Source organism: Nicotiana tomentosiformis, chromosome 2 (genome assembly GCF_000390325.3).
Source record: "Nicotiana tomentosiformis chromosome 2, ASM39032v3, whole genome shotgun sequence".
Taxonomy (NCBI): Eukaryota; Viridiplantae; Streptophyta; class Magnoliopsida; order Solanales; family Solanaceae; genus Nicotiana; species Nicotiana tomentosiformis.
In genome coordinates, this window is record NC_090813.1 from 144,158,742 (window position 1) to 144,181,457 (window position 22,716).

The window sequence follows — 22,716 nt, forward strand, 5'->3', positions numbered from 1 at the left end:
TGGGTATTGTGGAGACGAGTGGGGTTGCTTTTACTACATTCCAACTAATTGGAGCAACGTATCAGTGGTGGCGGGTTTACGAGGAGGGTAGCCCAGCCGATGGAGCTTCACTTACATGGACCCAACTATGGTACTAGATTCAGTGTGGTCCAAGAGTTACAGACGGATACCCCATATAGGTAGGTGGTAGAGATTTCACGGAGGTTAAAAGGTATGTGTGGCCGTGAGAGAGAGAATAGGGAGGCCAAGAGGCCTCAAGGTACTGGAGGATTTAGTGGTGGTCACGCTGCAGCTACAGCCTATCATGGCAGGGGCTATGTAATTCGTCTAGTTCACTCAGCACTTCCATCTTCTAGTGGTTCTCCGGTTATTGGACCTGAGATTAGTGTGATCGGAGTTAAGTAGGGCATATTAAAGAGAAAATATTATTATTCAGTTCAGAATGAGGTAATGGTGCTTGTCAGTTGAAGAAACCCCATGATTTATTATTTTGGTAGGTGGTTATGAGTTTCTACATATCTCTTTCAACGTGGCGGTATTGCAAGAGTTGGGACAGGGCTTACATATGTTATGAGGCATATTGCGGACATCAGATTCGTGAAATTGTAGCTATTGTGGTCGGAGGATGTTATTATGGGCATGTGAATCATGCGGTGCATGGTGTGGATTCAGCAAAGGTGTATGACCATGTTTTGGTATAGTGTGTAGTGATTGATACGGTGTTCGTATGTTAGAATCAGGTCTTGTAGAAAAATTCAGATGTTGGAATTTGGTTCTAAGACTTATTGAATAAATAATAGAGAGGATCTTCAGTCTGGCTCGAGCTAATATGCTCAACTGGGTTGTGGTGGCACGGGTAGGTGCACAAGGTGTTGAACAGTTATTTTGGAGCAACTCCGGAGCAGTTCTTAGCACGTTCGAGGACGAATGTATGTTTAAGTGGGGAAGAATGTAACGACACGACCGGTCATTTTGAGCTCTAGCGCGTCGTTAGGTGGTTTGATGCCTTGAGTAGATTCACTTCATGTATTATGACTTGTACGCGTAGTCGGGATTGAATTTTGGGAAGTTCGGAGTTGATTCAGATGGAAAATTCTCATTTCGGAAGCTTTAAGTTGAAAGAGTTGACTAAGGTTTGACTTTTGAGTGAACGACCTCAGAATCAGAATTTAAAGGTTCCAATAGGTTCGTATGATGATTTAGGACTTGTACGTATGTTTGGGTCAGGTATCGGGTGGCCCAGGAGCATTTCGGCGCTTATTATGGAAGGTTGGCATTTATAAAGTTCAAGAATTTATTAACTTTGATTTGAAGTGAGTTTTGATGTTGTCGATGTCTATTTGGGATTTCGAGCCTTGGGATAAATTTGTATTGTGATTTATGACTTGTACGCAAAGTTTGGCGTCATTCTGGAATGTTTTGATATGGTTCGGATGCGTTCGTCAAAGTTTCAAAGTTTGAAAGTTTAAATAAAGTTTCGATAGTCGATTCTTAGTTTTGATATTTTTTGGTATGATTTGAGGCCTTGAGTAAGTTTGTATAAGGTATTGGGACTTGTTGGTGTGATTGGACAGGGTCCCGGGGGCCTCGGGTGTGTTTCAGGATGGTTTCGGACCAAGTTTGGATGATTTGTTGTTGCTGGTGTGTTTCACGATCGCGAAGATTGTCCCGTGATCGTGAAGAAGAAAATTGGAGGGGGCAGCTGATTGCCATACGCGAACGCGAAGATGGATCTGCGAATGCGTAGATTGGTCTGGCAGTGATTCGCGAATGCGGAGGCCCAACCACGATCGCGATGAGGAAATGGAGGAAACGGGGCAGGAGGCCTTTGGCCTACGCGAACGTGACATGGAAATCGCGAACACTGAGGGTCGGGGCAGTGATGCATCGCGAACGCGATGTCCAAGCCGCAAACGCGAAGAAGGTTTTTGGGTAGTGTCATTTTTTGGCCTTCGCGATCGCGAGGCGTTTTCCGTGATCGCGAAGAAGGAAGTTGCTGGGCAGACTTATTTTATTGCGGCTTTTGGTTCATTTCTTCTACTTCTCACATGGCTTGGGCGATTTTTGGAGCTCTTCAAGGGGAGACTTTCATCATCTATTGTAAGGTAAGTAATTCCTACATAATGTTAGTGAAATACATGGATTAAATGTGGATTTAAACATGGAAATTAGTCAAAATTGTGGGATTTTGAAAGAAATCTAGAAATTGGTATTTTGGATTTTGACCACGAAATTGGACATGAAATTGAGATTAAATCATATATTTAAGTTCGTAATATTATGGGTAATGTTTATCTTCGAAAATGTTCGGAATCCGGGTACGTGGGCCCAAGGGTTGATTTTGTTGACTTTTTGTACGGAGTTGAGAATTATTATAAATTGATAACTTATTCGCATTGGAGTATATTTTGATTGATTTGCACCTTGTTTGACTAGTTTCGGATCGATGGACATTGGTTTGAGAGTTAGAGAGGCATTGGAGCCGGTCGTGAAACTTCGAAGCGAGGTAAGTCTCCTGTCTAACCTTGTGAGAGAGAAACTACCCCTAGGTGGTATAATTGTTATGTGCTACTAGTTGTGGGTGCTACGTACGCACGAGGTGACGAGAGTCCGTACGTAGCTAAAGCATGTTTATGTCCGGGTAGACTTAAGACTTTATCATATAATATGTGAATTACTTGAACTCACTCTGCTGGCTTAATTAATTGAATTTATAATTGAAATTAATTTGAATACATATATATATATATATATATATATATATATATATACACACACACACACACACATACACACACACTAACTAGGCCGAGCCTTATCACCTTGAGTTGTTGGCAAGTTATTTGACAAACGGTAAAGGTTACATTCACTTTGTGCTCATGCACTATATTGTAAGCACATGTCTCGTAATTCGATAAGTTCCTTCCTTTCTTGTGGAGCGGGCCGAATGTCTCAGAAGTATAATAGATGCATATATGGTTCATGTCGCTCGACCCTCAGCAATGTACACATTATTCTGGATCGGGCCGAATGACCTTGGCATAATCATGCGTTATATTGTTGGCAGTCGAATATTCACAAGATTATCCTTCCACTGATGCCTGGCATTTTATATGGTATTCCTTATCCGTTTAATACTGGCGCTTGATACATCTGAGTTGTTGAGGTAGAATACAAGACTGAGAAATTCATACCTTTAAACGAAATTTTTGGAAGAATATGTAACTTACAAATTTTCCCTATTATTGATGTGTGCTTCATATCTGCTTATGATTTATTATATTGCTTTATTTGACCTCTAGTAAGTGTCGATATCGACCCCTCATCACTACTTCTCCGGGGTTAGGCTAGATACTTACTGGGTACGCGTTGATTTACGTACTCATGCTGCACTTATGCACTAAATGTGCAGGATCCAACATGTTCATCTGGTGGTTATCTTGGCGCGTAGGCGCAGCTGCTGAGGAGACTTTATGGCGAGCTGCATTCCAGGCTACGGATCGCAGCCCATAGAGACTTCATCGTACTATTTACTTTATCCTATCTTATTTATATTCCGGACAGATGTTGTATTATTATTGTATTCCTTAGTAAATGATCACGCACTTGTGACATCGGGTTTTTGGGATATGCTAGTTGTTGCTTACGGATTTATATATCATTATCGCCTTTCATTTCTTTTATAAACTACTACTTATGTACGTTCCCGTGGATTTAAAATTGTAAATTTTCTTCCTTAATAAAATTTATGATTTCGAAAGTAATAAAATGAACAATTAATGTGATAGTTCACTGTTGGATTTCCTAATGGCGACGCTGGGCGCCATCACAGCCTATAGTGAGTTTTGGGTAATGACATGTGTAGTGTGTTACATCGTGCGTTTGTATCCTATGGGTGTAGGCATAAGTTGTTGCAGCTGGTTGAGGCTGAGACCGTGTGTTGACGTAGGAATCGGGTCTTTTGGAAATGATCGGATTGTGAGGAATTTGGTTCTAAGGCTTATTAGTATTGGTGGAAGGAATAAATTTAAGTTGAGATGGTATCATTAGGCCTATGTGGATTGGGGTGACGGGGGATCACCCGCGGGTGTATGTATGGAAAGTCCACTCAGTGACTTGACGGCTTCGGAATGGTTCTTGGCACGTTCGAGGACGAACGCTTGTTTAAGAGGAGGAGAATGTAACGACCCGAATGGTCATTTTGAGAATTTGCATCCTGTTCGGCGGCTTAAGGTCTCAATCATCTTTGTATTATGTATGATGACTTGCGTGTGTGGCCAAGTTCAATTTTTGGATAATTCGGGGTCAATTTGAAAGAAGGATTCTTATTTTAGAAGCTTAAGCGGTAAGAGTTGACCGGAATTTAACTTTTGTGTAGACGACTCCAAAATGGCATTTTGATGATTCCAATAGTTTCGTATGGTGATTTTGGACTTAGGCGTGCGTCCAGATTTGGATTTGGAGGTCCGTAGGGTAATTTGAAGCATTTCGGCGAAAATTGGAAAATAGAAGTTTTGGAAGGTTGAGAGGTTTGACCGAGAGTTGAATTTGGTGATATCGGGATAAGAATGCGATTCCGAGAGTTGTATTAGCTCTGTTATGTCATTTGAAACTTGCATGCAAAATTTGGCGTCATTCCAGGTTGATTTGATATGTTTCGGCGCCAGTTTTAGAAGTTAGAAGATTTAGAAATTTATAAGGATGATTCGTGGTGCGATTTATAGTTTTGACATTGTTTGATGTGATTTGAGACCTCAAGCGGATCCGTGTTATGTTATGGAACTTCTTGGCATGTTTCGACAGAGTCCCGAGGGCCTCGGGTGTGTTTCGGATGGGTTACGGGTAATTTCTTCAGTCTTTTGAGTTTCTGGTTTCTGGTGTCGCTGTTGCTCTTCGCGATCGTGAAGATGAAGACGTGATCGCGTAAGGTTTCTTGGAGCTCAGTGATTTTGTTCATCACGAATGCGATCGTGCTCACGTGTTCGCGAAGCTTATGCAGTCAGATGTCCGCGTTCGCACTCTTCTTTATGTGATCGCGTAGTGCTTTTCTTTGGGCAGTGATATTTCACCTTCGCGATCGCATTCCTTTGTTCACAGTCGCGTAGTGTTTATCTTGGCAGCTGACGATTCCTTCTTCTCGATCGCATACAAATTTCCGCGATCGCGATGCATGTTACCTGGGCAATAGAATATATTTTCCAAAATCGTGGGTTTTGTCCATTTTTCATCTTTTGAGCTAGAGACCTCGGATTTGAGCGATATTTCGTAGGTTTTTCAAGAAAATCATTGGGGTAAGTGTTCTTCACTCGGAATTGATTATACTTCATGATTTCATCTTTATTTTTATCATTAAATTAGTGTTTTGAGTTAACGGAAAATGGGAATTTTTGAAGAAATCTTTCAAAATGTAAAATGAGGATTTGAAGGGAGATTCGATATCGGAATTTGGTAATTCTTGTATGGTTGAACTCGTCATCGAATGGGTTTTTGGGTTTTGCAAATTTTATCAGGTTTCTGAGGTGCGGGCCTGGTGTTAACTTTTGGGTTGGCTTTTTAGTTTTTGTTAAAGATTTATTATCCGGAATTATTTTCTACGAGTTTTATTTATAAATTGAAGTTATCTTGGCTAGATTTGAGCTATCCAGAGGTTGTTTCACTCGAGAAGGTCATTTTAGATATCGATCTAGCTTTCTTGAGGTAAGTATCTTGCCTAACTTTGTGTTGGGGAACTACCCTTTAGGATACGAGTCATTTGTGCTAATTATGTCATGTGAAGGCCATGTACGCGAGGTGACAAGTACGTGCTTGGGCTTATTTGTAGAAATTTGACCGTTTAGGGATCTTAGGTACTTATGTCCATTAAATATGAAGTTGTTTTGTCATGTTAAATTCCACATTTAGTTAATTCACCCTTACGTGTCTTATTTGGAATTAAATGCTTCATGTTATACCCTTATTGCCGATTAAACTCTTATGTGCCTTAACTGAAGTTGTTGCCTTTCTTATTGCCATGATATCCTCTCCGTAATTGTTTATCCTTGATTGAAGTTATCTTTATCTTTTCGTAATTGCCTATCATTAGTTGAAGTTATTATTATCTCACCCATAAATTACTTATCCCTAATTGAATTTGTTGTATCGTTTTTGCAATTGCTTAACCCTAAACGAAGTTTTGTTATCCCTTATCATTGTTGACTTATCCTTATTTGGAATCATTGAATCATGGTATCCCTCTTATCGTTGAATTGTAATTTTGTGGAATCATTGCTACACATTATCTCTTCCTTGTTGAGCTATTCTTGTTAGACCATTATTCCCTGTTGTGTCTTTCTTTGTGGGCTCGTTCTTACGTTTCTTTGTGTTTTGAAGTTCCTGAGTTGATTTACTTGTCGTATTCTAGTATTATTGTCGTTGTTGTTGTTGTATTCAGTGTTGTTGAGCCGAGGGCTATGCGTGGTTGTGATATTGAAACTGTTTTGAGGAAATATTATGGCATATGGGCACATATTATGAAAGTCATTTTGTTGAGTTTGTTATGTTTTGGCATACGTGTTATTGTTGAGATAATTGTTATGTTGTTTGCACGAGGTTTCTACCGTGCTGTTATTATTGTGTTTGCACGAGGTTTATGTCGTGTTGTTGTTATCGTGTTGCATGAGGTTTTTGCCGTGCTATTGTTATTATTGATACTCGTGTGGTGGTATAAGTTTTAGGTGTTGAAACGCATGCGGTGAGATAAGGTGGGCTTGAAACGCGTGGCTAGTAGGGGAATTACTAGAAGCCATGCAGTGTGATAAGGTGGGCTAAAATGTGGGATGCTATTTTGGAAAAAATAATTTTCAAAAACTAAATGTAAAGGCTCTCGCGGTGATATAAGGAAAGTTTGTGATTCATTTTATGATTTGAGACTACGAAGCGGTACCTCGGTAGGGCTCTTGTTGTTATTTCCCCATTCTTTTGTACTTGTCTTTGATTGTTGTCTTCTTAGCATACTATTAATTGTGTTCCTCCGTATTGCACTATTTTCTTAGTTCTATGTAGCTAATCTTGTTGTGCTAGTCGTTGCTTCAACTTCATTGTTGCCTTTATTATACTGTACATTTCGTGGTGATCGTTTCTTATGTGCCATTCATTGCCTCAACTCTTATTTGTTGACTTGAATTGTGGTATAACACTTGCACAAGCATACACGTAATTAAATCACCCATATTGGTCTTAGAAGATGAATCCTGACGTTATTGGCCATTATACATACTCTTGTATACTTGCGATTGTTTTATTGGCATGTGAGTCTTCCGTGCGGTTATGAGTTGTAATGTGGGCACAAGATGCCAAGTGATTAGGGTTCATGAATTGGGACCCGTGAGATGTGATTATGAGGTTTGGTACCTCGTGGAAATGCATGAACAGATCTGGTGTGAAAGTGGTTGTTCTTATTGAGTTGTTGCTGGTTTTTCTTTATTTGGTTTCACCGGACTTAGACTGTGATCAACTTACTCTACAGCATTATTACCTGACTACTTCCTGTTGAAACATTGTTGTTACTAGTGTATCATTGCAAGTATTGTTTTGTATTTCTTATCCTTCTTAGCTTTATATTAAGATTGTTTCTTTGTTAGTTCACCTTCATACTTGTTCAGGTTGTTTAGTCCGGTAGGTGTCTTGACTATCCCTCGTCACTACTCCACCGAGATTAGTCTTGATACTTACTGGGTATCGTTGTGGTGTACTCATACTACACTTCTGCACATTTTTGTGCAGATCCAGGTGCCTCGGTTATTGTTGATTATTAGCTAGCTGGTCGAGCACTGCTTTGGAGACTCAAGGTAAACTTGTCATCGCGTTCGCAGACTTCGGAGTCACCTTATTTTATTGTACTTGTACGGTTTAATTCTATTCCGAACAGTTGTATTTAGGGACTTTCTAGCAAACTCAATAAAGCTTATGACTTGTACTACTAGTTTTGGGATTGTAAGTTGTGTATAAAGATTTCTATTTCATATTTATCAGTTGATAGTTGAATTATTCTATTAATTAAGTAAGTATTAGGCTTACTTAGTCTTAGGGACTAGGTGCTGTCATGATATCCTACGGAGTGAAATTGGGGTCGTGACATGGTAGTACTAACCATTTTCTTGCAAATGCCTCACAAACTTTGTCTTCTTTGAACTTAATATTAGGTAGCCCTATCACCATGTTCTTAGAGACTAATTTGTTAAGCTGACTTAGGCTAGCATGCCCAAGCCTTTTGTGCCAAAGGAGGGGATCATTATCCATGACACTCAAACAAGTGAGTTCATTATCTAACTGGGTGGACAGATCCACCACATATATATTGTTAACTCTTCTTCCCCACAAAACTATCTTATCAGTAGTAAGGTTAGTGACAAAATATTTTGTAGAGGTAAAAGCTATCATGTTTCCTCTATCACACAGTTGTGATATGCTTATCGGGATGTATTTCAATCCATCTATTATATAGATGTTTTCAATCGAGTGAAAATCAGATTTACTTACTTTTTCAACTCCAGTGATTTCAGCTTTCTTTCCATTTTTAAAGGAGATATTACCTCCTTTAAAGACCACAAGTGAAAGGAAATGTTTCTTGTTTCCTGTCATGTGCTTTGAGAAACCACTATCCATGTGCCATATTTGGATGCCATCCTTCACTTAGACCTCAGAGTCTTCATCAAATTATCTCCAGATTCTCCAATAGCCATAAGAGCCCGTTCATCATCATAATTATCGTCGTCATCAGATTCCTCATCTGTACTGTCTTCCCAAGCAGCAACCATTGCTTTGGATGACCCTTTGTTGTAGCTCTTCTAGGCATAAACCTATTCCTTTTTTTTGTTCCATTCTTATATATCTCTCTTTTTTCTACTCAATTTCCCACATGGGACAATTTTTGATCATACAGTCATGTTTGCCACATATTGAAGCATCTATTAGTCACATATTTTTTTTGCTACCTTGGCTTTGTTATAGCTTCCATTTCTTGAAGGACTCTTTCCTCTCCTAAGATACTTCTTAAATTCTTTAATGATCATTGCTATTTCATCATCTTCCAAGTCAGAACCATTAGTGATTCTAAGTGTCAAGCCTCTTTCTTTCTTAGCCCATCCATCTTCATAGTTTGTCTCCTTAACTCATACTCCCTCTGTTCCAATTTATGTGAACCTGTTTGACTGGATACGGAGTTTAAGAAAAATAAAGACTTTTAGAATTTGTGGTCCTAAACAAGTCAAAAAGGGGACCAGAGTATTTGTGTGGTTATAAAAACTTCTCATTAAGGGTAGAATTGAAAGTTTAAGATAAATTATTTCCAAATTTAGAAAGGAGTCATTCTTTTTGGAACAGACCAAAAAGGAAATAGGTTCACATAAACTGGAACGGAGGGAGTAAGTTTTAAGGTTTCCAATTAACTCATCCAAAAATAGAGTGGCAATATCCTTTAATTCCTGAATAGCAGTGATCTTGCTTTTCTAAGTGACTGGTAGGATCTTAATCAAGATCTTTCCAACTCTTTTTTCTTCAGCAAGGATCCTTCCAAGTGACCTTAAATCATTTATCGGTATTGAATCTAGTATACATTTCCTGAGTAGATTCACCATCCTCCAAAGAGAAGTTTTCATATTGTGAAAACAGCAAAGTACCTCTTAATCTTTTCACTTGACTTGTTCCTTCATGGGCTACTTGTAATGTGTCCCCTATTTGTTTGACATTGGTACAACCTTGGATTCTGTTGTACTCATCAGGACCAAGTCCACAGATAAGCCATTTCTTGGTTTCAGCATTTTTCTCCCATTTTTCAAATCTTCAGTATTACAATCAGCTCTTGTTTTTAGGACAACCTCACATTTATCATTCTTCTTGAGTGTTGGTGAGGAACCACCAGTGACTATGTCCTATAGCTCATAATCCTCAGCTCGCGGGTAATTTATCATCTTCTCTTTCCACCAAGAGTAGTATTGGCTATTAAATAGTGGTGGCCTAGTGGTGGATTGCCCTTCACAGTTTTCAGGTAGTGTAATCATTTAATCTTCTTTCTAAGGTATTAGCATCTTCAAGGATAACCTACTTTGATACCAACTGATGTTTTATACTTCAATACGATACAAGAGGGAGGGTGATTTGGGTGATATCCAATTTTTGCGTACACTAATATATTGAAGGACCTGGCTCTTCTACTTGTTTCTTACACTACTGTTGCGGAATAAAGTAATGTAGAAAGTAAAGAATACAGTTTTTTACGTAAAAAGTACCCGGCTCAAAAGATTAAAAAATCACGACCTACTACTCAGTAAAATTTTCCCAAATACTTCAATAAACTTTGAGCCAAAACGCAGTTTACAAAACCATTGCAAACCTAAGGATTAAACTTTAACACTTGTGGCAACAAAACTGGAGGTTGTTGCGACTATTTAAAGTTAACTCTAACTTGAACAAACAACTCAAGTACCTAATACAATTGCTTCTAAAGAAAGCTGAAAGGTACAACTCAAAACACTGACTACAACCCTGAACTAGAAATAAAGACAGACTCATGAAATTCTTTATGGAACTGGTTTTTCAATCTGGTTTGTGTAGCTTCAGGTTCACACTCTCAAGTCTCACATGAATTGTTCATAAAATGCCTTGCTATTTTGCTCTCAATTCTTGCTTTTACTTTTGTATATATGCATCACCTGTAAAAGAAAACAACAGTGATATTTATAGAATTAGTAGAATAAAGAGTAACTAGAAGTCTAATGCTTTACTTTTTCAACCTCCAACTATTTCGTTATCTTGGATTGAGTTATCTTCAAGTAAGGAGTCACGCTTCTTATCACACATGAAATCGTTTCGTTCAGGGTTTATCATAAATAACCACTTCATTTATCCCTTGCACATGCATGCCTTTTGCTTGTTTTCAACTGTAACCTGCGTACAGTATCCATGAACCTGGTTCATGCATGTGTTCCTATATCAAATCATTAAAACCTATAATGCTCAAGTCAACACACAGCCTCCTGGTAAATCATAGACGAAGAAGTTCATGGAATAATGAAACTCAAACGCAAAATGCAAAATTCCCAAAGACAAAATGGCTAGGCCAATTTTTTTTCTGTCTGTTAAAAGTTCTTTCGTTATTTCAATTTTTACAACAATGATTAACTGAATATGGAATTTAAGATATTCATTTTGGCTTATGTATTATATTAGTGTTAGTAGACTAGAGTAGTAAGGTAATGGTAAAAAAAATCAGTTTGATGGAGAACAACGTAGTAGTATCAAAGTTTAAAGTTTGCATAATTTAATCCGTTTGAAAGTTGTGAAAGTTAGAATAGAAATGAAAATGTGTCAAACATTTTGAGAGGTCTCAAATAGTAACACGCTATGTCCCTTCGTATTCTCAGATCTTAATTGCATTATATGGTTTTGTTTGCCTCAAGTATTGTATTCTCTGTTGTTATTATTTGGTACTATTTATCCTTTACCTCCCTCTTTTTTCTCTCTTCCTTTCTTGCTTTCCTTCTTTTTCTTTCCGAGCCGAGAGTGTATTGGAAACAGTCTCTCTACCTTCATTAGGTAGGGTAAGGTCTGCTAACAGACTACCCTTCCCGGACCCTACATGTTAGGAATATACTGGGTATGTTGTTAAAATAGAAAGAGTCATATAAATTGGAATAGAGAAAATAATATAATGTGATTCTTTCTTTCTTTTTTGTTTGGTGCAAACATCTTCATATATTTTACTCCACCTGTGTGGACCTCAAAGTATAACCAAGCACGTCTAAAACAGAAACATCGTTGGTTGATTGACAAATCAATACACATAAATACAACCAAGTACTGAATCCTCTAAATAGAAAATTTCACTGGAACGTGCCCGCCTAAGCACGATGTACATCTGTACATGAACAAAGCAGAATGAGTATATTAGATTCACAAAAGCAATCCGAACCAGATAATTCTACAGGAAAAAGCATGCAGTTGGAGATCCTCAACTTCTTTGTCTGGAAAAGAAAAAAAAGGACCTAAACTGATAAAGAATCAGTTATTTCAAGGATTACTCGACAACGTTGAACTGAAATAACAAGTTTAACACTTCGGAGATTCTTAGTTTAGATCATGGTCTGATTTTGAGCCGTACAGTGAATAATATTAACTCGTACAACAGGCAGGATTGCAGTGAAAGCTACACCATACAAATGGGAGATGACTTAACTTCCTACTACAGCAAGATTCAAAGGAAAAATTCAACATACAAATGGGTGATGGACCAATAAGTTGAAAAGCTAAAGAAGCCAAAAGATAAGAGGGATGAAACTAGATATCTGACCCCTTGGGAAGAAGAGAATCAGACCAGTCTTCTCCTTTTAGAGCATTACAACAATCAGTACTCGAGCGATCCTAAAGATGGCATTCCAGAAACAAGATCTCGATCATCAGCACTAGTGCTGCTGCTCATCCTTTCAACCACCCCACGGTTCAGGGATTTAGCCTCTTCCTTTCCCAGCTTCTGCACATCTTCGGGTGAAAGGATTTTTATATACCAGACGTTATTGACAAACGCCCTGAAAAATACCACGCCAGGGAAACAAAAAAGAAGATTACAATGTTATGATAGGACTTTAAAAAAAGCCACTTCCTAAAAGATTGGACACTACCACAGGGGCTGAATAGATATCAAACACACAAAGGTAAGATAACTTTTAGAGTATAAAACTATAGTAGTAAATAAGAAAAAGCAACCCTATACATAAGGAAAAAGTATTGAAAGCTCATGCTCTTCATTCTGTCATAGTGGAAAATTGGAAAAAAAAAGTTACTACATATTTAAGTCTTCTCACAATTGAGTACTTACTCCCATGGGTCGTCTCCAAGGAGAAGGATATCATTCTCCCTGTCGACAAATACAAGCTGCCAGCCTGATCTTTGAGGATCTTCAAGGAACCCCTCGATCCCGAACATCTGACCCAATTCCCGTCGCAGCTCATGATAGCTGTGGAACTGGGTGATATCCAGTGACCTCCCAACACACCCCGATTTGTAAACCTGAATTGACAAAAAAACTTTTTTTACTCACATGATTGTCACATGCACTAAATGCCAATGAAATGAGAGCAGAAGTAGCACCTTCACAAACGAATGGGATGCATTTGGTGGATCATTTTGTCCTGCATTGTGCAACAACTCAGATGAGTCTTGCACATAACCATACAGAGAATTCTGATATCCAGAATTCATCCCAAGTGGCATTGAGGAAATATCAGCACATGTAGTAGTAACATTAGAAACTGTGATTGGAAGGAGAAGCCCTGAAGAATCAATACTAGCACCAAAAAGAGCTTGATTTTGGGTATCCAAGCTACAATTTTCCCGAGAATTCAAAGTATCTTTCCCATACGTTGGAAGTGGTGATGAGTTGGAGCAAGTATTTAATTGAGACTGCATAAATTTTGATATCCAGGATTGTTGGGACGGCTGCTCAATGACCACAGACTGACCAGTTCTGTTGATATTCAACGAATTACTACTTCCTTCAGAACAAAAAGAACCTAGCATATTTTGCACGCCTGAAGGAGCAACAGATGCTGAAAATTTTGAGTTCAAATCTGCAAAATCTTCTTTTGAAAATGAAGAGGGAATGTTTGGTGGTTGTTGCCTCTGCTGGAGCTGGTCATGTGGGATTTGGAATGCTTCTTGGTAAGCGTGTTGATGAGCCTGTTCCTCCGACTGGTTGTTGGGTTGTTGCTGTTGTTGCCTTTGCAGGTTCTCTGACAGCATTTGGGTTTGAGCAGGCAGCATATGCTGATGAACTGCTTGCTGCATTACTTGCTGCTGCTGAAGAATCGAATTATCACTACTTGCATGTTGAAGATATTGGACAGGCTGCTGAAACTGCATTAACTGCTGTTTCAGCAAATCTCCACTCCCATAACTTTGCAAGCCAGTGGTCAACATAGCTTGATAGTGCTGATTAAGATCATTAGGGAGAATCGTTGAATCGACTCTCTGTTGCATCCACGGAAGCATGCCAAAAGACTGAAGATTCACCGAATGAGGTCCTAGCTCACCACTATTCCCTCTCAACCATGCCATTCGATTAATAGCTTCATTGTTACTATCTGCAAAAGCGAAGGATAAAAATTACTAGCATAGGCTTCTAGATAATTTGGTGGGGAGTGGGGATGAAGATCCTTTGGGGGTTAGAAGAGACATCAAAATTAAGTTGGCCAATTCCTTGTTCTTTTTCTTTTTTTCCCGATAAGTTAAATTGCAGATTATACAATTTTACTAAAAACAGAGACTTAAAAGATCAGGATTTACAGCGTCAGTTCTCCAACCATATGACCATTCAGTGTACCATACCTTGATAAGATGATGTTCCTGGATACAAAGGCCGTTTTAGCCTAAGAGGGAACAGAGAAGGATACATTGGAAAAGTAGTCAAAGGCTCAATCTCCCATAAGGAAACCCTTGGTTGCCTCTCGCCTGCTGTTGACTCATCCCAACCAACCTATAATTTCGTGAAATTTATTGTGTAAACATGAAGTATTAGCAACAAAAGAAACTGTTTGGCCCATACAAGAGAATATGATTGTAGATCTGTAATTTCCTTACTGTAGCTTTATAATTTTCATACAACTAGTTGTAAGACTAAAATTAGAAGGAACAGAAATAATATCTGATTTCTGCATAAGCTACGTTAAGTGTGAGTAGAGTACGTTGAATGCAGTAATGCACGAAACAGTACCCAAACCTGGGGAAACACCAAAGATAATCTAACCTGGATAAGCAAAGGCATCATATATCATAGGACCAGTTTAGGGGTGCGAAGTGATTTGGCAGCAGAAAACTAGAGGCAGACCACAGATAACAATTGAAGAAAAGATATAAAAGGCATGTGTTTAACAATGACTCGGCCGTGGTTTCTGTTTGCAAGCAAATGAGAGAGAGAGAGAGAGAGAGAGAGAGAGGGGGGGGGGGGGGGGGCAGTTCAAATTAGTTTTATAGAAATGTTGTAAGCAATACATTCAAAATGAATCTGGCTCTGAGCACAAGAAGATGAAGATTTCAGTCCTCACAAAAACAAACACAAGCATCACAAATACAATATTGACATAGCTTGCTCGCTCACTATTAGATAAAAACTACCGACTCGTGCAACATAAATAGATAAAGACTGAAAGTTGGGCAAAGAATACAACTTCACAACATGAAAGTTGGAAAGTGGGGGAAACTGAAAGGGAGAATGAAAAACCAATGGAAAAGATTTTCTATTATAAAGATTCTGAATCTTTAGAAAGATGGAGATCAAAGTAAAACCTTCAAGCTAACCAGCATTCAACTCTATTACATGAGCAGAAGCCGACCCACAAGACCCCCCCTCCCCCAAACAAACAAAACAAAAGAGAAAAAGAGTAAAACCTTCAAGCATTGAGATATGAACAGAAAAACCATGTTAACTGATACAGTTGCAAAAGAACAAGAATAGCAAATCGAGAACTGGATCTTATGGGGGAAAAAAATAGACCATTTACCTTGACAGATCTCCAGTGAGAGTTTGGCCAACGAACTGGATCTAAGTCACCAATCCCAGTAATTGTGCCCATGTATCTGAAAATGACAGAACCACCAATAAGAAAAGAGAGTTTATCTAAGAAATATACAGACTCGGTTTCAATGATAGCCATAAAGGTAGGACACCAACTTACTAGCAAATAGCAATGAATTTTTCAATTTAATTGGTTAATTTGCCAGAAATAACCACTGACTTCACGAAGCAAACACCCTATGCAAGAACGCAACTATGTTTTCACGAGTCGAGATAAGAGTGAACTCTCTGTGGCAAAGGAAATCATGGGGGTAATAATCCCGCACCTTCATCCCGATTCATCATTTCTACATTATTAGACTTAGTTCTCCAACTATAATTTGTCATTAACTGTAACATAGGAGAAGGTACATATTCGAGAGCCACTCATCTGCAGTTAAACATAAAACAGGTGCTCAATGATAAATCAATAAGAAACTACACAGCCCAGTTTTTGATTGCTAAGAAACAACACAGCCTACTTATATAGCACTTCTTCAAATGGAATATTTGACGCCAAGAAGATAATAGGTAATCTTTCACCTAAGATCAAACAACTTACATACCTCCGAACACTTGATTCTTCAGTTTCAAATAGCATCCGGAAACGCATTCCAACAGAAACACGAGTGTGATATACAGCTTTGATGTACTTTGAAAGAGGTATAACAAACTCGGATGGGCTAGCCCTAATACAATAAGCATGTGAGTAGAGAAAAGCAGAAAAGGGATATAAATATGAATGGAAAATACAAGGACAGAGTATATTTAAGGACTACCTTGGGTTAAAAAAAACAGTGAAACAGCTATTAGTAGCAGCAGCATGAGCAGCAGCAGCAAGTAGCCCAATGTGCATGCTATCACTAGATAGAACTGATGATGGCATCACAGTTTGGGGTCGAATTGCACGACGAATCCCCAGAAGGAGCTGATTTTTCTCATTCCTGCAGAACCGACTACTTCAAGAAAAAACCTGGAGGAAAATGCCATACTAGATGCAATACATATATGGAATAATTTGCAATTGACTCAACAAAAGTGGCTAAACAGTACCAAATGAAAAGAACAGAATCTCCCGCAACAAGTCTTTTGGCACTAACAAACACACTCCAGCCAGTAGTAAGAAGATGCCGCTTAGGCTGTCCTGCATGCAAAAGGAGAAAAAAATAAGCAGATGACAGAATACTTGGTACACATTTATCAGTTTCACAACGCATTATATCTTCCTTCCACATCCAACTAGGGATCATCCTTTTATCCAACATCAAACCAAGTTTCAGAAAGAATAAACAGTTCCAACTTAAGGTAACAGGATTAGGATGACGAAAAAAGATCAACCAAAGCTTTATATCAAATGCCTTGTGAAAGTCCAAAAAGTTTGAAATGGATCAGTTACATGTACCAAGAGTTAAAATAGTTAAATACTTAAACTTTAGGCATAAATGAGCTTCTTCCAAACTTATAATCTTTACTGTAATTTTCTTTTTACATAAAGTATATTCAGAACTGTAGTATTCTTTTGCCACCAATATAACATGGAAGTTGAACTCCATAACCTTCTTACAAAACTGAAATGTGTAAACAAAAAGGTTAGGGATAGAGGGACCAATTAAAATTACTTATCCTGCTTCCATGCTCTACCCACCAACACCCTTAGCCTTCCATGCACCTTTTTATTTTCTTAGTGCATTTTTATGTTATTTTTAGTTTTTGTCGCTTGATTTACTTTTTAATAGGCAGTGCTGCTAAAATTATACTACTAACATATAAAAACCTTAAGTCCAACTTCAATTCACTTATAAACCAAAAATAGGATACAACTTGTAAAACCTATCCACGATCCCCTAGAAAATACTTCCTTTGTCCCATTAAACAATGTTTCGCTGGAAATGAAATTTAAGATGTTAATATGACTTATTTATTATGTCAGTAATAGTGGAAGAATACATATTTGATTGAAGAAACACTGCATCGAAGTTTAAAATGTGAAGTTAAATGAACTTGAATTTTCAGAAGTTCTGAAATTAATATAAGATGATGTCATCAGCGAATGGTATTAAACGTTTTGGCACATCCTAAAATAGAGAGAATCATATAACAGGATGGAGGAAGTATTATCCCATCCTAATCCTCCATCAAATCACTAATACAACAAAACTATGGCGTTGTATTATTTTGGCACCCATACTTTAATTTTTAAGAATCTTGAAAGTAAAATTGGGCAAGTACTACCGGATTATAGATAGGCATATTATTTAGTGCTACACGAGTACCTCAAAAGGAGGATCAACTTATCTTATGCATCAAAACTAAAGAATGTTAGCAATTAAAGAGAAGACCGTAAGTTTGATATCATGTGGGGAAGCTTATCTCAAGAGCAACTAAGTTAAATGGTTGCCTAATAGAGATCAATCCATTGAGTTTGAGACTCGTGTTGCAGAGGATGCATAGACAAGCATATATGAGAATGAATGCACAACCTCAGCGCTAAACTTTTAGCCCAACGACTCTGATCCAACTTGTGGGCTGGATCACTTGTGGGTTACATGTCCATTGTCTCCCAACTATGCATTAGTTGGGGTTGGCTACATGAATTCTGTTCATCCATTATGCTCTTATCAAGTTCATTTTATTCCCAGTAGTAAGTAACATGTTTTCCGTTTTAAGACAAATTACGCGTTCACCAAATCTCATATTTATTCTTATAGCACTATACATGTTCCTAACAAGAATAAAAAAGTCTTGACAGACATCGAACAAAATGTAAGTGTAACAATAACTAAGACTTACTCCCAACTAGTTGGTATCATCTCCTTTACTTCCAATTATTAGATAAGTCCGTACTGATTCACATATTGTAAGCATTTTGAGACAACTTATCTCCATGCGATTCTAGTTCTCCTCGTCCCTTTTATCACTTTCAATCATCGTACTGTTACACATACAAAGCAATCCATATGGAGGTCTACGTAGGATATGGTAAAACCATCTCAAATGAGCTTTTCTGATCTCTACATGTGTTACTTGCACCTTTTGACAGATGTGATCATAATCTTGTTCAATCTTGTACGACCATACATCCACTCAACGATCGCATTTCAAGTTTGAACACTATCATTCTTTCTCAAATGATCATCATATGACTCATAAATTTTAATACTGTGATAGTTTGCACAACTTTGAACATATCCATGGTTCTTATATATAGGAACCAATACTCTCACGCAACTCATTGTACAAAAGAGTGCAAAACGTGTCCACACAAAACTTATCCCAAAAAAAAAAAAAAAAGAGAACGTATGTCCACTCAAAAAGAGCTAAGTAACATAAGAAGAAGAGTTGCAAAGGACTGTTGACCCACTCTATTACAATACATGCATAATAGAGTTCTCTCACTGTCCATAAGCTTCTTCAACAGAAAAGCAGTGCCGCTCAGACACAGAGAGATTATCTTAAGGTCCTTCATTTTCCATTTCTTGCATCTCCATCAAGATATAGAGCCCAAAAGGTTTGATAAGCCAAAGCTTATTTATGTTTCACTTTTTTCCAGTTTCTCTTATTTATCCTTAACAAAGTCTATAATGTGGTCCATCCTTCAAAAGAATCAAAAGGTTTGTCATCTTCCACTTTCAACAAAACTTATAGTATTTATATGCACTTTGTTTGAAGATCTCATGACATACTATGAGCAAAAGAAGGAAGCTATAAGTTCTCTTCATTTATATTCCAACAATTCGTTGAAAAATGAAAAAAGAGAAAACCTTAGAGCAATGAACTCTGGAAACTTCTGTATGGATGAACAGAGTACTTTACACGTCCAAATGGCTTCGAATTAATTAATTAGTTTTGCCAGGGTTATGAGTTTACAGCCCATTTACATCAATGGTTAAACATTACCGTAGCTACACAATACTTCTTTGCTAGTCCTTTTTCTCAGCATTGTTGCACACTCAAATGAATAAAAAGATACACACACATGGACATATGACAATGACACATCACAGGGTAGGAATGCATGAACCAGAAAACAAAAGTACAACCCTACACAAGTGAACATATGGGATACTTTAATTAAATTGCAATAGAGACAGATGAAGCACATGACCAGTTCATGTCAGTGTCTAGCTTGTGCCCCAAGAGTTAAAAACACACAGCAGCTTATACGTTATAGCTGAAGACACTCTAAACAATGTAAAGCTACGGCGAGCAACAAAGAAAAGAACATCTAGAGCTTGCCTCGGAAAATATGCCTGAACTTCCATTCAACATCATGCAGATCCCTTGCAATTAGTTCTTGGGCTGGTGGTGTCTGCGAGAAATCCTGAGATGCCAGTAAAAATGAGAAAAATATGAGTCTTAGCTCCAGAGCCAAGTCAAAATCGACAGGAATATGGGATCAGTAATCACCAGAGGAGGAAAAACTTTCTCTGCAGCACGACGAGGGACAGAAAAGCCACCATGTGTGCTGGTGTCACTTGCAGTCAGCGTCTTACAGAAATAGTTAGTAGGCTGCTTGCTAGGGATTCCAAACTCAACAGGAAGATATGTATCTTTTTGTTCTTCCTGAGATCCAACACAAAATATTTGTCACCCAATTCACAAGAATTTAAGCAAAAAAGGCATTTTTTATAAGAAACTTTTATAGAAACATTCCAGATTACCGGTGTCAAGGGCTGCAAAGTCATTTGAGCATATACTTCGTCGGTTTCAACATCTGCCTGAAATCTCCACAAATTCTCAATTCTTATTACAACTTATTAATTCATAAAAAATATACGAAAACATAGAATGTAATTGATGAAACCCACATGCATTGTAACATTGTGGAGTTGACAGATCAACTGTGGCGGCAAATTTGGGTAATTGGGTATATGAGCATCAACTTCTTTATTAGTTGTTGCAGCTACCTGACACTCAATTCCAGTAAGGGACCATAAGTTACTTGACTAATAATGGCCGTATCACTACTCTCTGTGTGTGTGTGTGTGTGTGTGTGTCTGTTTGATAAAGAGAGAGAGGAAGAAATGTGGTACCTGTTCACTATGACCCTGAGGAAAGTAAACAACACGACTTCCCACTGTTGGTAGGCACACCAGAGGACCAGCACAAGCATGCCATAGCTCTGAGTTCAAACACTTTTTCTCTCCTTTCAGCAAATCCACATCCAAATAAAAAATCGATCAGTAATAATTTAATTCCACTTAATTACAGATAAAGTAATGATTATCCCAGTTAAGATTCCTTTATCTTATTAACACAAACAAAGAAAATATGTAGTAACACAAAACACACTGATAGTGATATATAAAAAGTCAAAACCCCTAAAAAGAAGACAGAAATTGAAGAAAAAAATTATAAAGAAGTTAGAACTAGAAGATACCTTCATGAGCCTGCTGACCCATTCCTGATGTTGAAAGCTTCATTCTTTCTTCTTTTTTAAACTCACTTCTCTTAAATATCTAAAATATACACTACAATAACACCCTTTTCTTGTAAATTATCCACTTAATTAAACAAAGCCCTCAATTCCAACTCTTAAAACCAACTCAAACCCTAAATACTCCCACCAATTCATCACCTTTATCCTCAATATACCCCATCTCTTCCCCATTTTAGCCCCAACAATCTTCACATGCATTTAACCAAAAAAGAAACCCCCTTTTCAACACAGCTCAAAACTCTTCTTTTTCTCCAATACTTCCATTAAAAAAATTCAAGAAAACAATGAAAAAGCCAAAAGGATCAAATTTTGATGATACCCTTTTGTTCAAATGAGTTGAGTTGAGTTGATAGAATCTAAGCTAAGTTAAGCTGAGCTCAACTTTCAGCTTTTTTTACTTGGGATATCACTATCACTGATTAAGGCTTTTGAAAGAGAGAGAAACAAAGGGGTCTGCTTGTCCCTTTATACCCCACCCGACCAAGGTCGACCTGATAACAGTAGAGAGAGAGAGAGTCAGTGTGTGTGTGTGTACAGAGAGAGAGAGCGTTAATAGTAATGGCTCTCATTTTCTTGAAGTGTATGTGTACTGTTAGTTATCAGAGAGTCTGAGGAAGGTTTGGGGGGAAAGGGAATCAGAACCGTTGAGAAAACCGTACGGAGGATCATGGCCGTAGAATGGAGTTTGTGATTTGACAGGAGGGCATGTGCTACCCATCCTTCAGTGGTCATTGTCAGAGTACGGAGCTTCAAATATAATATTGCACATGATCAAGAAAGAGAAGAAGAAGAAGAAGAAGAAGCAAATCTAAGAAAAAGACCAAGTAAATATTGTAATAACTACTCCTATTTCTTTTTCACAATTAAAAATCGTTTGGTTGATTATTTTATTAGTAAAATATTTTTATTTTAATACTCTTTCTGTTTTTACTGCTTTTTTACTATAAGAAAATAATATATTTTTATATTTAAATATAAGTATTTTTACACTTCACATTCTACCCCTTTACAATGAGTTTTTATAATCTATATCTATCTATATCTATACTATATTAAAAGCACAGAGGTCCTTAGCGAAATATTGTTCGTCTTTTTTTCGTTTTAAAATATAATTCACATTGGACAAAATAGTCATTTATTTATTTTTTAATATTTAACACTTTGAAATCAACTAAAACTTTGTTCATTATAATTTTCCTTATTTGATTTGTCACGTAAGAAGTCCAAACAATTAGGACACTTAAATCAAGTAAGATTTACTTTCTATAAATTATTTACCGTTTAAATTAATGAGCTTTATTTCACAGTAATTCTGAATTGAGACTATATTGCTTCTCTATAAGTATTTTTCTTTTATTATTTTGTTAGAGGTAAAACGGTTGTTTATAATTTTGGATATCAAAACTAATTTCTTAATTATTCGATGAATTTGAACTAATTAATACATAGGAGTTAGAACTTAGAACTAGGTAAACTATGATTTTGCCACTTTGACTTAAAGTATTTTTCTCCTTCGATTGGAGAAATAATAGTGTTTTACCTTTCTTAGATTTTCTTAGTGTATATATATGATTATTTCTTTCCAGTACTTCATTTCGCAAAACAAGAGATTACAACTTAGTACTACTTATTCTATTCTTTTTTGAATATATTTCTTGTGTTTAAGTTTCTTACTAACATTTAGGAGTTTTAA

The 22,716-nt window shown here is 37.4% G+C and overlaps 1 protein-coding gene across 3 annotated transcripts; it reads right to left on the reverse strand.

The window, feature by feature from the left end:
* Positions 1 to 12,065: 12,065 nt before the first annotated feature.
* Positions 12,066 to 21,747, reverse strand: LOC104121309 (auxin response factor 8-like). 3 transcript variants are annotated; one of them, XM_009633268.4, is made up of 14 exons: positions 20,964 to 21,747; positions 20,617 to 20,729; positions 20,392 to 20,496; positions 20,245 to 20,301; positions 19,991 to 20,146; positions 19,820 to 19,904; positions 16,637 to 16,727; positions 16,363 to 16,527; positions 16,150 to 16,272; positions 15,531 to 15,606; positions 14,359 to 14,506; positions 13,123 to 14,114; positions 12,851 to 13,041; positions 12,066 to 12,560 (listed from the first exon to the last, which is right to left on the reverse strand). In XM_009633268.4, exons 1-14 carry the CDS (start codon positions 21,004 to 21,006, stop codon positions 12,380 to 12,382), a joined length of 2,526 nt encoding a protein of 841 aa, XP_009631563.1. In that variant the 5' UTR covers positions 21,007 to 21,747; the 3' UTR covers positions 12,066 to 12,379. The 3 variants fall into 3 exon arrangements, with proteins under 3 accessions (XP_009631563.1, XP_009631564.1, XP_018622096.1); XM_009633269.4 differs by having other exon boundaries at positions 20,392 to 20,490; positions 20,964 to 21,745; XM_018766580.3 differs by lacking the exon at positions 20,392 to 20,496.
* Positions 21,748 to 22,716: the final 969 nt, after the last annotated feature.